At 43.6% G+C, this 18,641-nt stretch overlaps 1 protein-coding gene across 1 annotated transcript in view; it reads right to left on the reverse strand.

The window, feature by feature from the left end:
- Positions 1–18,641, reverse strand: part of TMEM132C (transmembrane protein 132C) — a 613,640-nt gene that overhangs the window by 120,510 nt on the left and 474,489 nt on the right. The window contains exon 4 of the mRNA XM_075833447.1: positions 10,734–10,917. Within this exon, the coding sequence (XP_075689562.1) occupies positions 10,734–10,917 (184 nt within the window). The remainder of the gene's footprint in view (positions 1–10,733; positions 10,918–18,641) is intronic.

Below are 18,641 nucleotides of genomic sequence, written 5' to 3' on the forward strand. Positions count from 1 at the left end.
CATCTCTGGCAGCCGGGATTCTCTTATTGGTGTGAGTAGGGAGGATGCTATAAAATACTAAAAGGTACGCTGCAACAACATTTCTGCTCACCCCATGCATAGGCTACGATAAACGCTGCGTGTCTACTGCTGACAGTGCTTTAGGGCATCTATGGGGAATTTGATTTTCCATACGCTTCCCTGCTCTGTTACAGAATCATTCATGCTTGTAATCATTCAACAGTAACTTTATGTTAGAATTCCCAGTACTTTAGTGTATATTAGAAAATGCAAAAACATATTAATATATCTTATTTATATGCTAAGATATGATTAGAGATGAGCAAATCGATTCTAAACTACTGAAATTCGATCCGAATTCACCAAAAGTTTTGACTTCTGTCAAATCCGAAAGTTTTGGTGTTCGTGGTGCACAAATCGGCAAACTGGCAGCCCCCTTAAGGGGAGAGAAGAGGAAATTAAAAAATAGCATACTCATCTAGTCTCCCGTAGCAAAGCATCCCTGCCAGTCTCCTGAGATGACATTGTTTTGTCCCATGTGACCGCTGCAGCCAATCACAGGCTTCATTGGTCACATGGGAAAAAACGATGTCATCTCAGGATGCCGTCAGCCAGGGACGCTTCGTTAAGAGAGACCAGGGGAGTATGATATTTTTTTTATTTTAGGGGTGGAATCACAAGTGCCCTGATTGCCCTGTTGACTTTTTGACATCTTCTAGGACTTTATCTAACTTAGATACAGTCCTAAAAGACAATAGGGCAATCAGAGCACTTTAGATTCACGGGAAATTTATTTTGACCAAATCGATAGAATTCCAGATGATTCGATAGAATTGGCCCCAAAATGAAATTCGGGGAATTCGCTCATCTCTAGATATGATCCACTGAATATACAGGCCCAATAATTATAGTTGCTGTAATGAGAGATTCTGACGATAACATGGTTCCTTCTGTTTTCTATTAGATACAGTATTATAATGGAAAGCTTAGATGGATTCAAATGACTGTTTACATCAATATCTACATCCTAAATGGCTTGAATTGTTCCAAATATTTTTGCATGTTTGCATATTGATGAAAATTTGAGAACTGCCGCAAAAATAGATCAGAAGAGAATATGCTGACATCAAAGTTTCTCAGATATATTATTATTAGGTACCACCAAAGGGTTTCTTTTGTTACAAATTGCTGTCATTGTTATTAATTAGAAAATGAGGGAGGAGCTCTGTAGAGAAAAAGGGAGGAGCTCTGTAGAGACTCTGACAGGTTAACAGTGAAAAAAACTAGTGTCAGTACTTTTTATAAATTGTAATGGAGACCTACCAGAAAAGAAACAAAAAGTGCCCAGTAGTGTACATGTGTCAGGTGTGGCATTGTCTTGTCATGGACACCATGTGTGGAAATTCTAATATCTACATCCTTTCTGGCTTGAATAGTGGCTGTTTTGTATATGCGGGGTTATCTATGTACTTGATTGGGTCTCGATAGAAGCACTGACAGAAATGAGAAAAGGTCATGATGTCATCAGAACCAGGCAGTTTTACTTTTGGCCAGATAAGTGATAATATCTCGGCATAGAAGATATTAAAAACCCTATTTTATGGTAATAATGCTGGATTATTAAAAAGAATCCGTCACAGCAGACATATTAATTTCATATTGAAATCGGTCATGCTAAAGGTCCAGAGCAGTACTCTGCAGACTAATGTATTTCCCCACTAATTCTGTGCATCACTGCAGCGTAAAGAGAATGAATACACTGAAACTGAATCTTTCATTTACTTTTTATACCTGAAACTCTACAATCCAACACTTTACTCAGTTCTCTCAAGTGCAGTACATTTAGACTAGAGGTATACGCCGGCTGCATCACAGGTCGCACGACCGAAGAGCGCTGTGCCACCCTGCCTGCATCGCAGTAATGAAAGTGAATGTGGCCGCATTGTGACCCGCAGGTTGCCGCGACTGCGCACGATAGTTGCAAGTAGTTCATCACTGTCATGCAAGCAGGGTGATATAGTAATCTTTGATCATGTGACCTGTTTTGAATCCAAAGTTGTCATGTAGCCTTAATATTAGAAGAGCAATACTTGATCAGGGGACAGTTAAGTTGTTCCTGACGTCAATGATCTCCCAGGCATAACAATGTAAAACTGCTCACAATACAACCTTCCAACGTGATGCCCCAACAGTTTGTATACTTGCTGCTACTTCTGATACTGTGCTGCCCAGTGGCCCCAAATACTGTACTACAGAGATAATAGTGACATATAGATAGTGCTCTTTAAAATACAAGTACCACACAGATTGTGCCTACTACAGTGCCCTCAAAAATCACTGTGTGAAGTTGATAGTGCCCTTGACAGTTATAATGCTCACTAAGTGGCCCAAAAAATAAGTGGATAGTGCCCCTCAGTAATAGTGCTCCAGAAGTGCTTCCTAATATAATTGTGAAAAGCAGAGTGCCCCTATTAGTAATAGTTTTCTCTCTCATAGTGCCCCCATTAGTAATAGTGCTAGCCCAGAGTGCCCCCATAAATAATAGTGGGCCCAATAATTATAATAATTATAGCTAAGACTGCCCCCAATGGTAATAATGCTTCCCCAGAAAACCTCATTAGTAATAGTGGCCTCCAATAGTAATAATGCTAGCCCAGAGTGCCCCTATTAGTAACAAACCTCCCATAATACCCTATTAATAATAGTGCTCCCTAGAGTGCCTCTAATAATAATAATAGTGCTTTCCTAGAATGCCCTTTAAATTAAGTATAACAAAGATAAAAAAACAAATACTCACCTAACATCTGTTCCACAACAATTTCAGCAGGTTTCTACAGAGCTGGTAGATTCTCACTGATGCTACAGCGGGGGAGCCCACTCCCTTCCCAAGCTTCTTTGCTGTAGCGTCGTGTGTTGACACATACAGCTCCACGGCAACCCGGACAATGTTGAGTCAGTACTGCAGGATAAACTTTATTCTGCAGTACCAACTTAACTTGTGCTGCAATCTACTCGACAATCATCAGCGATCAACAGCGTGCCGACCCCTGCTCTAGTTTGTCTAAATCAGGGGTCTCAAGCACGCGGCCCGCGGGCCGCATGCGGCCCCTGGGGCTGTCATCTGCGGCCCGCGGGACACAGAGCCGCTAGTATCGCCTCTGCTCCGAGACTCTGGAATTCCCTGACATCGCTGTCCACATATGAACAGCGATGTCTGGGGCTTCCCCAGAGCCGGAGTCCCGAGCAGAGCGCTGGTGTCGGCTCTGCTCCGGGACTCTGTGGAATTCCCTGACATCGCTGCCCATATATGGACAGTGTGTCAGGGTCTTGCCCAGAGCGGAGCAGAGCGCTGGTGTCGGCTCTGCTCCTGGACTCTGTGGAATTCCCTGACATCGCTGTCCACATATGAACAGCGATGTCTGGGGCTTCCCCAGAGCCGGAGTCCCGGGCAGAGCGCTAGTACAGGCTCTGCTCCGGGACTCTGTGGAATTCCCTGACATCGCTGCCCATATGTGGACAGTGTGTCAGGGTCTTCCCCATAGCGGAGTCCTGGGCAGAGCGCTAGTATAGGCTCTGCTCCGGGACGCTGCGGAATTCCCTGACATATCTGCCCATATATGGACATTGTGTCAGGGTCTTCCCCAGAGCGGAGTCCCAGGCAGAGCGCTAGTATCGGCTCTGCTCCGGGACTCTGGGGAAGCCTCTGACATCGCTGTCCATACATCGACAATGATGTCAGGGGCTTCCCCAGAGCAGGAGTCCCAGTGATGTCAGCAGCACAGCTGGAGTCCCAGGAAGAGCCCACTAGCGCTCTGCCTGGGACTCCAGCTCTGGGCAAGCCCCTGACATCACTGGGGCAGCCTCTACAGAGGGCACTGGGGCAGCCTCTACAGAGGGCACTGGGGCAGCCTCTACAGAGGGCACTGGGGCAGCCTCTACAGAGGGCACTGTGGCAGCCTCTACAGAGGGCACTGTGGCGTTATCTACAAGTGGGTGTGTGACAGTATCTGAAGAGGACACTGGCATTATCTACAGAGGGCACTGTGGCCTTATCTACAGAGGTCACTGTGGCCTTATCTACAGAGGGCACTGTGGCCTTATCTACAGAGGGCACTGTGGCCTTATCTACAGAGGGCACTGTGGCCTTATCTACAGAGGGCACTGTGGCCTTATCTACAGAGGGCACTGTGGCCTTTTCTACAGAGGGCACTGTGGCCTTATCTACAGAGGGCACTGTGGCCTTATCTACAGAGGGCACTGTGGCCTTATCTACAGAGGGCACTGTGGCCTTATGTACAGAGGGCACTGTGGCCTTATCTAGGGGTGTGTGGCATTATCCACAGAGGGCACTGCAGCAGAATCCACAGAGGGCAATGCGGCAGCATCCACAGAGGGCACTGTGGCAGCATCCACAGAGGGCACTGCGGCAGCATCCACAGAGGGCACTGCGGCACTATCTAAAAAGGGGCTGCCCAATCTTGACATGTGTGCTAACTGAGCCGCCGGACTGCATTTAGCGACACTTAAACTGGAAAGCTGGATTGTTGAAATAAGCACGTGGAGAAATATCTCAAATTTTAAACCTAGCGCTATTATTATAGTAATGTAGTATTATTATTCTAGTAATATAGTGTTATAGTCGTTCAAATAACTAATTGATTAACAATAATTTTGTATTGTAGCAAATTTGAAAGTAATGCGGCCCGACCACTTCACATTTTTTCTATATGCGGCCCACTTACCCGGCCGAGTTTGAGACCCCTGGTCTAAATCATGTTACGGTTGCCATGTTTTTTGAGATTGGGACAATTAGGAAAATCAGGATTGTAAACTATAAATGTTTTACGGTATACTGTAAACTGTAATTACAAATATGTGTGTCAGTAATTAAGATAAAGAAACAGTCGTAAACGTTAAATCATTTTAACCTAAACCAATAGGTCACCTTGCATGGTGAAATGGAGGAATAAGACCAAAACTTGTCAGCATATGTTAATGGCTGAGTGAATGCTCCTTTAAATAGAGTAATTATTTGCTGAATATTTGCATGCACCGTGACAATATGGCACACAGCGTAGCAGAACTTGTCTCCACTCTACCAAGGAGCAGTTACCATATGGTGGAAGTAAACAGGCTCCTAATAAAGCCACTGCAGATTTAACAATGAATCCATCTTAACAAAAGTGTAATTAAACAAGGACGATATGCACTGGGGATCACAGACTGCAATCCTGTGTGGTAAGCAGAATACAGGAGGGAGAAGAAGTACAAAAGTCAACCTTGGAAAGGTCATGCAATGAATCTCCCAGTAAAACAGACACTTGATACAGCCAATTATACTAAGCAACAAACATCCTGCTGTTCCATAAGAAAGATTTGCAAAGACAATTTCCATGAGCAGAATCAAAGTTCACATCAAGACTTGATAGATATGAAGGACTATGAGACACCATGATGTAGAACTTCTGTTCTGAAGCTCCTACGGTAGAGAATCCCAGCCTTACGACCATGAGGGAACCAATGTTTTTACACCTGGGGAATCCTTGTTCCCATTCCTACCTCAAAGAAACTTGGTGTAGAGTAATATATAATTTAATAATGTTTTTTAACCCCTTCCCGACATTTGTCATAAGTATACGACATGGAAAGCCAGTGCCAAGCCTACATGTGCCCCCACATTATAAACGGAAACAGCAGTAATACTCAAACAAAACTACTACCAAGCAAAATCTACGCTTCAAAAGCCAAATGGCACTCCCACCCATCTGAGCCCTACAGTGTGCCCAAACAGCAGTTTACTTCCACATATATGGCACCCTTTTAACAATTTTTTGGATGTGTCTCCAGTGGCATAAGCTGGGCACGACAAACTTGCCACTGAATTGGCAATTCTGGGGAAACATTTTAATTTTTACTTTGCACCATACGCAGTACATTTATTTATGGAAAAGACCTGTTGGGTGAAAATGCTCACTACACCCCTTAATAAATGCCTTGAGGGGTGTAGTTTCTAGAATGGGGTCATTTCTGGGGGGTTTCTTTTATTATTTCCCATCTGAGCCTCTGCAATTGTGAACCAATTCTGTGTAAATCACCAAATTAGGCCTCAATTTTTCATGGTACTCTCTCAATCCTGAGCCCTGTCAAATGTCCAGGCAAAAGATTAGTGCCCCATGTAGGGTGATTCTAAAACCGGGAAACACAGCATAATAATTAGAGAGCTGTCTTGTTATGGGGGCACTAGCTGGGCACCACATATTGGCATATCTATGGAAAAATCGAGTGCACACTAATTTATGCAAAACACCTGCAGGGTTAACATGCTCATTACACCACTAGGTGAATACCTTGAGGGGTGTAGTTTCCAAAGTGGGGGTCACTTTTGGGGGATTTCCACTGTTTTGGTCCCACAGGGGTTTTGCAAATGCGACATAGCGACCAGAAACCAATCCAGCAAAATCTGTACTCTGAAAGCTAAATTGTGCTCCTTCCCTTCTGAGCCCTGCCGTATGCACATAAAATTAGTTTATAACCACATATGGGGTATTGCTGTACTCGGGAGAAATTGCTTAACAAATGTTGGGGTTCTTTTTCTGCTTTATTTTTGGAGAAAATTAAAAATTTTGCGCTAAAGCAACATCTTATTGGAAAAAAAATGTAATTTGTATTTTTGCTGCCCAATTCAAATAAAATATATGAAACAACTGTGAGGTAAAAATGCTCACTACATCCCCTGATTAATTCCTCAAGGGGTGTAGCATCACAAATGGAGTCACTTTTGGGTAGTTTCAACTGTACTGGTACCTTAGGGGCTTTGCAAAAGCGACATGGTGCCAAGAAACCAATCCAGCAAAATCTGTGCTCCAAAAGCCAAATGCCGCTCCTTCTCTTCTGTTCCTTGCCATGTGCCCAAACAGCAGTTTTTTGACAACATATTGGTTATTGCCGTACTCCAGACAAGTTGCTTTACAAATGTTGTGGTTCTATTTTTCCTTTAGAAAATGAAAATGTTTGAATTAAAGCTACATCTTATTGAAGAAAAAGGATTGTTTTTAATTTCACTGCCCAATTCTAATAAATTCTTCAAGGGGTGTAGTTTCCAAAATGGGGTCACTATTTTGGCGTTTGCATTGTTTTGTCCCCTCAGGGGCTCTGCAAATGCGTGCTGGCTTCCGCAAACCATTCCTGCTAAATTTGAGCTCCAAAAGCCAAATAGCGCTCTTTCCCTTCTAAGCCCTGCCGTGTGTCCAAACAGCCGGTTATTACCACATGTGGGGTACTGTTTTACTCGGGAGAAATTGCTTTACAAATTTTGCAGGGCTTTTTCTCCTTTAGTCCTTGAGGAAATGACAAAAAATTAGCTAAACCTACATTTTCTTTTAAAGAATGTAGATTTTCATTTTCACGGCCTACTTCCAATAATTTCTGCAAAAAACCTGCAGTGTAAAAATGCTCACTATACCCCTAGATAAATTCCTCAAGGGGTGCAGTTTCCAAAATGGGGCTACTTGTGGGGGGGTTTACACTGTTTTGGTCCCTCAGGGGCTTTGCAAATGCGACATGGCCTCCGAAAACCACTCCTGCTAAATTTGAGCTCCAAAAGCCAAATAGCGCTCTTTCCCTTCCAAGCCCTGCCGTGTGTCCAAACAGCCATTTATGACCACATGTGGGGCATTGTTTTACTCGAGAGAAATTGCTCTACAAATATTGTGGTGATTTTTCTAATTTAGTCCTTTTGGAAATTAAAAAAAATTAGCTAAACCTACATTTTATTTGAAAGAATGTAGAATTTCATTTTCATGTCCTACTTCCAAAAAATTTCTGCAAAAAAACTGTCCGGTCAAAATGCTTACTATGCTTACTATACCCCTAAATAAATTCCTCGAGGGGTGTAGTTTCCCAAATGGAGTCACTTTTGGGGGGTTTCCACTGTTTTGATACCACAAAAGCTATTCAAAGCTGACATGGTGCCTAAAATATATTCTAATAAAAAGGAGTGTCCAAAATCCACTAGGTGCTCATTTAATTCTGAGGTCTGTGTTTCAGTTCATAAGCAAACTAGGACCACATGTGGGATATTTCCTAAAACTGCAGAACCTGGGTAATAAATATTGAGTTGCGTTTCTCTGGTAAAACTTTGTGTTACAAAAAAAATGGACTAAAAATGAATTTCTGCAACAACAAAAAATGAAATTTGTAAATTTCACCTCTACATGTGAAACGTTTAAAGGGTTAAGAAACGTTCTAAATGCTATTTTGAATACTTTGAGGGGTGGAGTTTTTAAAATGCGGTGACTTTTTGGAGGTTTCTAATATATAAGGCCCTAAAAGCCACTTCACAACTGTAAAAATAGCCTTTTGAAATTTTCTTGAAAATGTGAGAAATTGCTGCTAAAGTTCTAAGCCTTGTAACGTCATAGAAAAATAAAAAGCTGTTCAAAAAACTATACCAATCTAATGTAGACATATGGGGATGTTAATTAGCGACTACTTTGTGTGGTGTAACTGCCTGTCACAAGCAGATACATTTAAATTTAGAAAAATTCAAATTTTTGCAATTTTTCGCTAAATTTTGGTGTTTTTCACATTTAAATACTGAATGTATCGAGCTAATTTTGCCAGAAACATAAAGTCCAATGTGTCACGAGAAAACAATCTCAGAATCGCTTGGATAGGTTAAATCATTCTGAAGTTAGTACAACATAAAGTGAAACATGTCAGATTGAAAAAATGAGGCTCTGTCAGGAAGGTCAAAAGTGGCTAAATAGGGAAGGGGTTAATGTTTGGCTGTGATCTGTTGACTGCTTTGCCTGTGCCCATGGTCTACAACTATGAGCAGGCCTAGTTTGCCATCACTGTAAAAGTTAGAGCACTTGCTGCTGTAGTATTCCAGGGGAAAACCTGACCAGGTTCCAAGGAACCCTGCTTGGAAATCACTGTTTCAAATAAAAAAATAAAAAAAAGTGATAGCAACCATCATGTTTTATTACTCCCAAAAATGGAAAGCATTTAACAGAAACACTCTGCCCCAAAATGTCTTGAGTCAACTCATTTTGGGCAAAACTTTAATACATCCAAAATAAGACAGTGTCATAATGAAAAGTTATTTGTGCTTGTAAAACTTCATATGAAAATATTATGCAATAGGATAGTATACGATACTAGAGGAGGGGGGCAATGCTAAAGCCAAGCCCTGCCACCACTCCACTCATATTTATGTAGAACCACAACCTCTGAGGGCTATCTGTAGACCATAGGGATTCTATTCAGCACTGTGGCCCCCTCCAGGTATCATGGTGGCCCCAGCCAATGAACGGAGCACAGATGTTATCTTAATGTTTCTAGAGCTGCATAACTTCCCCGGCAAAATATATTTTAATTGCAATTGAGAATGCCTTAATATGTGCACAATGTATATTACGTTAATGACATAAATTATCATGTTAAATATTAATGCAGTATTTAGGGGAAATCTCTCCAGATTCCGAGATGGCATTCACAAGGAAAGTGCTGAGATGACTTTCTTTTTCTTTCCTAGTCTTGTAGTTGTAGCAAAATGTTGTCAGACACAATGGTTTTGTGGCTCATAAAATAGGAATGGAACATGGGGGATTAATGAAAGGACTTTTATACAATTTTATCCTGTTAGATTATTTTCAAGGCCCTAAATACCATAAACCATATAACTCCCAAAACCACCCTTTAGAGATGAATCTGCAACCAACTGTAATGTACTGGCAGATAATTGATTCTCTTGTATTTTGTTATGTGCAGCAAAGAATAGCTGGAGGGATGTCATAGCTCAACTAATGGATACAAATGAACTGAATTTAACAGTAGTGGAAGGTATTGGATGTGTGAGAGCAATGTCAGATACTGCAGGACATCAGCTTTCGTCTTAAGAGGGTCTCTGAATCCTAATTTGCTAGAAGAAGGGTTGAAATTGAGGTTTTGAAGAGTTTCACATAGGAAAATGTATCAAATTATTTTGAGGAAATGCTGACTCCTTCCAGTTTGGAGAAAAATAATTATATGATTCGTTCCTGTCGACAGTGTCATGTACTTCACCCTACTGCAGTGATTCAGAAAGTTTTTTTTTCCACAAAGGACTAACTTGTAGAATATAATGGACACATAATATCATATACTGGACTGGAGCTAGGTCAATCCTGGCTCAGGAGCCAACTGGTGCCACCTGATCTCCCTATTATACTAAAGTATAGATGTTTTAGGAAAATTATATCATACTCTACATGGGCACAACTAGAAGAGTTGCAGAAGTTATGGTCACACTTAGACCCTGGAGCCTGAGAGGCCCAAATGGTCTCTATGCCCCATTTGAGGAGACCAGTACTATAAAAATGTTGCAATTTTAGGGTCGTGTTACAGATTTTGAATTGAGGCCTAGGAGCTTCAAGTTACACCTACAATGCAAATTTGTACATATACCCATCTGCATTGTATAACACACACACACACACACATATATATATATATATATATATATATATATATATATATATATATTTATATATATATGTATCTCACATATGTACATAGAATCTATCTATCTATCTATCTATCTATCTATCTATCTATCTATCTATCTGTCTATCCCCCTTTTGAAAATATCCACTTGTCTGTAGTGGACAAACTATTTTAGCCCACTGCTGATACGAAGTACATTTTATATCACAGTCAGTGCAGTGTACAATGTACTGACATGTTCTTACCATAGAGAGGGGAACTATTCCCAAAATATCTTTTTGGCTAATGTAGACTTCAGATAGGACTATGTCAGTTGTCACTTTTCCAAGATACTCCAACTGCCATGAAATAGGTTGTGTACCAGACAGGCTGCTGAAACTGGTGATCTCAAAGTTCATTTGAACGACCTCCATAAACAGATTGTTGCTCCTAGAAAACAGAAATAATAGAACATGTTTACAAACTTTTTCATTGGACTCCTCACATAAGCAATACTATCTGTATGAAATGTTTTATTTGTAATTTTCTACCCACTGAATATTTTCTGCTCATTCATTTTATAAGTATTACATGCTCCAATCTCCTCCTGACAGCCGCAGCCACGAGTAGGCGAGCGCTGGCCCCAGCCTCCTCCTCAGGAGATGCCAGCGCTCGCGTCCACTCACCTCTGCCGGATCCCGTAGGGTACGCGCGCATGCTCGTTCCTCGCTCTTAAAGGGGCTGTTAAACTTGAACCCGTGAGTACCCTGGACTATAAGAGGGATCCAGTCCCCTGCTTCTATGCCTGAGCGTTGTTGATGTTTCCTAAGTTTGTCTATGTGATGGCCTCCTAGTGTTTTCCTGTTCCTGATCCTGTTCCCGTTCCCTGCATTCCATACTATCCTGGTCTAGCACTGTGCTGTGCCAAAGTCGTGTCGTGCTGTATCCCACGTCTGACCTGCTTCACCTCGCCGGACTTCTACCTGCTGCCTAGTCCCAGCCGAGCCTGCCCTGCTGCTGTTCGAGCTGTCACAGGTACCTGTACGAACTACAGACATTGACCTGTGCCCTGTTGGCCAGCTGCCTTACCGCCAAGGTGGTACGGCCCAGTGGGTCCACAGACCCTTTGTGACAATGCATTACTATATCTCAAATAGTATGTCAGTTGGTATGTGCTCTTGATACACTTGATACAGTTTGGCAGAAGCTTGTAAGAGCTCCACATATAGTAGTCAGCACTTGTGATCTAATGACCAGAAGGAGAGTCAAATAGTTCCTGGCAGATAAATTGAGGCCAGATGCTTCAACCATAATATATATATATGCTTCAACCATATAGATGCTTCAACTACATCTATATATATATATATATATATATATATATATATATATATATATATGTGCATATATATTTCTATATGTATATTTTTATGTTGCAGCACTCCAATGAAAATCCAGTGAAAATCAAGTGAAGGTTTATTAGCCCGTATTAGTGCAACGTTTAAATTTACAAAAAGCTTTTAACAGAATCGTTGAATCGATTCTTTAGTGGCGCTGTGCTGCAAGAGGAAGCTCCACCCTACTGCCTCATCACTGCCTGGTCTGCCCTGTCTGACAAGCTGCGTCACGTTGTGTCTCCGCTTCCCCATGGAACTGAAGTTCTGTACTGAACTAAATGATACAGTATGGAACAGCAGTTCTGTGGGGAAGAAGGGACTCCTAATATATAGCCACACCACTCTGTAGATACCGCCCCGCTGTAGATAGCACCCCTCTTGCAGATCGCACCACCACCAACCCCTTGCAGATCGCACCCCCCCTTGCAGATCGCATCACCACCCCCTTGCAGATGGCACCACCAACCTCCCTTGCAGTTCCCACCCCCACCGTCCCTTGCAGATCAACCCTCCTTATAGATCGCACCACCACCCCCTCTTGTAGTTTGCACCACGACGCCCCCCCCCCCTCCCACGTTGTAGATAGCGCCACTGTAGCTGCTACTAGGAGCTGAATCCCTGGCTAAAGAGTCAGCAACTGCCAGGGAACAGGTTAACAGAAGTTGTAATCAATTAGATAGACGTTTTTCCAATCTTATTTCTGATAGAAAAAAGTATTTGCAGAGGTTAAAAGTTGTGAAGTTATTTACAATCATTATAACAATATATGTTAAAAAATTATTTATATAAAGAAAATAATTTATTAAAATATCTCTTGGTATTACTGTTAAATAAACAGAAAAAGATAAGAAAATTCAAGATTAAAATCGAAAATTGTGTTGAAAAAAATCTAGATTTAATTTTTTTGCAAAATCGCCCAGCCCTAGTATTTGGGCAACTCCAGTATGTTGTTGCCTTAGATGCCTCCAATGTTTGTCTATGGATATTGCAAGGCTGTGTGCTTGATTCTATGCATCTGTTTGCATTGGTTGTGGTTGAAACACCTGAACTCAATAATTAGGAGGGGTGTCTACATACTTTTAGCTATAGAAAGTATATTAATGATGCGCGTTACATATCCCCACTTAAGGTGCTGGACTGACTCAGATTTTTATTCCAGTACTTAGGCCCCATGCACACGAACGTATTTTTTTCCTCCTGTAAATACTCACGTAAATACTGGTCCTTGGTCACACGTATTCGACCCGTATTGCACCAGTATTTACGGACCCGTGCACGTAAATACGGGTCTGGTGTCACCAGTATTCCACCCGTATATATGGGCACGTATTCGCTGCAAAATGGCACTGCACTAATCGGCAGCCCCTTCTCTCTATCAGTGCAGGATAGAGAGGCGGGACAGCCCTTTCCACAGTAAAAGTAAAAAGAAATTCATACTTACCCAGCCGTTGTCTTGGTGACGCGTCCCTCTTTCGACATCCAGCCCGACCTCCCTGGATGACGTGTCAGTCTATGTGATCGTTGCAGCCTGTGATTGGCTGCAGCCAGTGGCGTAACTACCGCCGTAGCAGCGGTAGCGACTGCTACGGGGCCCGCCGGCACGGGCCCCCACCATGGCCGCAGGCTCCGCTAGCAGCTGCTATGGCTGCTACAGCGGGACGCCACTGAACACTACGGCAGAGCAGGGAGGTATCTCCCCGCTCTGCCATTAAACAAAAGACATGTATCCCCTATCCACAGGACAGGGGATACATGTGTGATCGCTGGCAGCGATGGGGAGAACGGGGGACTGAAAATCCCCTGAAGTTCTCCATCACAAACCTCGGACTTCCGGGGTCTGTGTCAGCAGCTCCGTAGAAATGAATGGAGCGCCGGTCGCGCTTGTGCGCATGCGTGACCAGTGCTCCTTTCATTTTTATTGAGCTGCCGACACAGACGCCGGAAGTCAGAGGTTAGTAATGGAGAACTTGGGGGACTTTCAGTCCCCCGTTCTCCCTATCGCTGCCAGCGATCACACATGTATCCCCTATCCTGTGGATAGGCAATGCATGTTATTTGTAGGACACACTATAGGTCGCATTTTGGGGGGGGGGGGCTGTATGGCGTTCCCTACAAGGGGGGGGGGCGCTGTATGGCGTTCCCTACAGGGGGGGCGCTGTATGGCGTTCCCTACAGGGGGGTGGGCGCTGTATGGCGTTCCCTACAGGGGGGGGCGCTGTATGGCCTATCCTACAGGGGGGGGCGCTGTATGGCCTATCCTACAGGGGGGCGCTGTATGGTGTTCCCTACAGGGGGGGGGGCACTGTATGGCGTTGCCTACAGGGGAGGGGCGCTGTATGGCGTTCCCTGCAGGGGGGGGGCGCTGTATGGGGTTCCCTGCAGGGGGGGGCTGTATGGCGTTCCCTGCAGGGGGGGCTGTGTGGCGTTCCCTGCAGGGGGGCGCTGTATGGCGTTCCCTACAGGGGGGGGCTGTATGGCGTTCCCTACAGGGGGGGCTGTATGGCGTTCCCTACAGGGGGGCTGTATGGCATTCCCTACAGGGGGGGCTGTATGGCGTTCTCTACAGTGGGGGCTGTATGGCGTTAGCGCCATACAGCCCCCTCTGTAGATAACGCCATACAGTCCCCCTGTAGATAACGCCATACAGTCCCCTGTAGATAATGCCATACAGTCCCCCTGTAGATAACGCCACACAGCCCCCCTGTAGATAACGCCACACAGCCCCCCTGTAGGGAACGCCATACAGTCCCCCCTGTAGATAACGCCATACAGACCCCCCCTGTAGATAACGCCATACAGCCCCCTCTGTAGATAGCGCCATACAGCCCCCTTTGTAGATAATGCCATACAAACCCCCTGTAGATAACGGCACACAGCCCCCCCCCTGTAGGGAACGCCATACAGTCCCCCCTGTAGATAACGCCATAAAACCCCCCCTGTAGATAACGCCATACAGCCCCCCCCTGTAGATAACGCCATACAGTCCCCCTCTGTAGATAACGCCATACAGTCTACAGGGGGGCTGTATGGCGTTATCTACAGGGGGCGCTGTATGGCGTTATCTACAGGGGGGACTGTATGGCGTTATCTACAGGGGGGGCTGTAAAAAAGGCACTATCTACAAGGGGGGGGGTTGTGTGACACCCAGGGGAGGGGGGGCCCCAGTCAAAAGTTTGCTATGGGGCCCAGTCTTTCCTAGTTACGCCCCTGGCTGAAGCGGTCACATGGGCTGTAACGTCATCCCAGGAGGCCAGACTGCAGGAAGAAGCAGGGAGTTCTGGGTAAGTGTGAACGTCTTTTTTTTTTTTTACAGGTTGGTCTATAGTGTGATCGGTAGTCACTGTCCCGGGTGCTGAAAGAGTTACTGCCGATCAGTTAACTCTTTCAGCACCCTGGACAGTGACTATCCCCTGACGTTGCCTAGCAACGCTCCCGTAATTACGGGTGCACACACGTAGACACCCGAAATTACGGGAGCCCCATAGACTTCTATAGGCCTGCCCGTGCCGTTATTACGGCCTGAAATAGAACATGTTCTATACTTTTCAACAGCACGGGCAGCTTCCCGTAAGCATATGGGGAGGTACCCGGGGCCAATAGAAGTCTATGGGCCCGAAATTACGGCCCGTAATTACGGGCGTTTTTACGTTCGTGTGCATGAGGCTTTGGTTTGGTTATCAAACAGTAAGTGGTTGCCGACACAGGACATGAATTCCGTCGTGTGAATAGCCCCATTCGGGGTCTATTGTTCCAACTGCGGCCGTGTGACGGACGTTTTTTGAACGGCCATCACACGGCCGGGAAACCTATCGTGTGAACAGGGCCTTATCCTGAGGATAGTCCATCAATTCTTGTGGACTGGAAAACCCCTTTGACACCTCAAAAATTTTATGGAAAGCAGACCCCAAGGTATTAATTTAACAACATATCAAAGATTAGAAAATCTGCCGTGTAAAATGTCTGCAGCATTTACTTGCCTTGTACTGTAATCTGCTGCAGACTTTGCCTGCGCAAATCCGCAGGTAAAATTTGCAGTGAATCTGCCAGATTTAAGGCCTAATTCACTCTAAGGCCCAATTCACAGAGTTTTTTAGTGCTGATTTTGATGTGGAAACCGCGTTGGAATCAGCACCAATATATAGCCAAAATTGGTTTTTTTTCCTGGACGGCCGGGAGGCAGTAAAAGCGTTTTATGCCAGCGTTCCTCAATGGCCTCAGGTGAAAAACACGGCAAAAAAGTGCAGACAGGTCAAAATCTGCCTCAAAATTCTTTCAGGAATTTTGAGGCAGATTGTTTTCTGCCTGCAAAATACTCTGTGTACAAGTCGTCTGACCAAAGATCGCTATGTCCCATGGCATGTCGTGGCAACTTGCGCGATGTGACACAACCACATTGACCTTTATTACATGCAATGTAGGCTACGGGACATAGCGATCTTTGGCTGGTTGACCTTTGTCGTGCGTGGACAAAGTCGCCGTGTAGCAGATAGACAAATTTATTCATACACATTTTTTACAATAAATAAACTTTTCAAAATATAAGTCCCAAAACATGAAATAACATACGCATATTTGGTGTCGCCACGTCTATAACAACCTGTACAATAAATGTATAATGTTATTTATGATCGGTGTATGGTGTAAAAAAATTAAGAAAACTGCAGCGGAACTGCTTTTTTTTCTACGTTTTTGCCAAAATAAAAATTTATAGAAATTAACCCCTTCCCGCTCCTGGACGTACTATTAGGTCATGGTAGCTGTACCGTTCGCGCTCCGTGACCTAATAGTACGTCACGGGAGTAACGAACATTTCGGCCGTCTTGCCGACACATGCAGGAGCTGTGACAGCTGCTGTCTCATACAACAGTTGCCGCAGCGCCTACAGCGGGGACCGATCGCTGATTAAGCCGCATTGCATAGCGATTGTGGCTTTTTAGGGGTTAAAACACCATCGACAGCCTGCTACACGTTAGCGGCCGGCGATGGTGGCTATGGCAACCGGACGCCTAACAATGGCAAAGTCAGGAGCCACTATGCTTGCTGTCAGTGAGTAGCTGACAGCTCTAATACACTATTCTACGCATGTAATACAGTGTATTAGAATAGCGATCAGGGCCTCCTGCCCTCAAGTTCCCTAGTGGGACAAAGTAATAAAGTAAAAAAAAGTAAAAAAAGTTGTGTAAAAATAAGAAAATAAAAGTTTTAAAAGTATGAAAAGTAAAAATTCCCCTTTTTCCCTTAGCAGGCTTTTATTATTCATAAAAATAGATAAATAAACAAACTAACTATACATAATTGGTATCGCCACGTCCGTAACGGCCCGAACTACAAAATTATTTTATTATTTATCCCGCGCGGTGAACGCCATAAAAAAAAATAACAATGAACCATAATCAGAATCACAATTTTTTTGTCACTTCACCTCCCAAAAAAAAGGTTAAAAAGAGATAAAAAAGTCGCATGTACCTAAAAATGGTACTGATCAAAACTACAGTTCGTTACGCAAAAAACAAGCCCTCATTCGGCTTTCTTGATGGAAAAAAAAAAAAAAGTTCTGGCTCTTAGAATAAAGTAACACAAAAAGTTAATGATTTTTTACAAAAAGTATTTTATTGTGCAAACGCCATAAGACATAAAAAAAAGCTATAAACATATGGTATCGCCGTAATCGTATCGCCCCGCAGAATAAAGTGAATATGTCATTTATAGCGCACGGTGAACTCTGTAAAAAAAATAGAATAAAAAGCAATAGTAGAAATGCTGTTGTTTAGTCACCACGCCACTTAAAAATAGAATAAAAACTGATCAAAAAGCCACATGCACCCCAAGAAAACTACAATGAAATCCCCAAGGGGTCTAATTTCCAAAATAGGGTCACTTTTGGGGGGTTTCCACTGTTTTGGCACAAGACCTCTTCAAACCGGACATGGTGCCTGATAAAAAAGGAGGTCTCATAATCCTCTAGGCGGTCCTTTGCTTCGGAGGCCGCTGCTTCAGTCCATTACCGCACTAGGTCCACATGTGGGATATTTCTCAAAACTGAAGAACCTGGGCAATAAGTATTAAGTTGCGTTTCTCTGGTAAAACCTTCTGTTTTACAGAGAAATTAATTAAATAAAAAGGATTTTCTGACAAAAAAAAAAGAAATATGTCAATTTCACCTCTACTTTGCTCTAAACTCCTGTGAAACACCTAAAGGGTTAATAAACTTTCTAAATGCTGTTGTGAATACTTTGAGGGGTCTAGTATCTAAAATGGGGTGGTTGATGGGGGTGTCTAATATATAGGCCCCTCAAAGCAACTTCAGAACTGAACCCTAAAAAAAATAAATTAGGCAATACTTCGCTTCTTACATTATACTGATAATGAGCATTGCCCACCCCGAGATGACCCCAGTTTTGACCGTTTGTATAAACGAAGACCACTATTAGGGCATTTCAGTGCCCGATTTGCCCAGGCATACACCCCCCGAGAAGTGTATTTCTATTGATGAGTCCTTGGTACATTTTAAAGGGAGGCTTCAATTCCACCAGTACCTGCCAAGTAAGAGGACAAGGTATGGTGTGATGATGTATAAGCTGTGCGAGAGTGCATCAGGGTATACTTACAAATTTAGGATATATGAAGGGAAGGACACCAGTATTCAGCCCCCAGAATGCCCCCCTTACTGGGAGTTAATGCAAAATTTGTGTGGGATTTGGTGCACCCATTGCTGAGCCAGGGTTACCACCTCTACCTGGATAATTTTTATACCAGCGTCCCACTCTTCAAGTGCCT

Source organism: Rhinoderma darwinii, chromosome 1, assembly GCF_050947455.1.
Source record: "Rhinoderma darwinii isolate aRhiDar2 chromosome 1, aRhiDar2.hap1, whole genome shotgun sequence".
Lineage (NCBI taxonomy): Eukaryota > Metazoa > Chordata > Amphibia > Anura > Rhinodermatidae > Rhinoderma > Rhinoderma darwinii.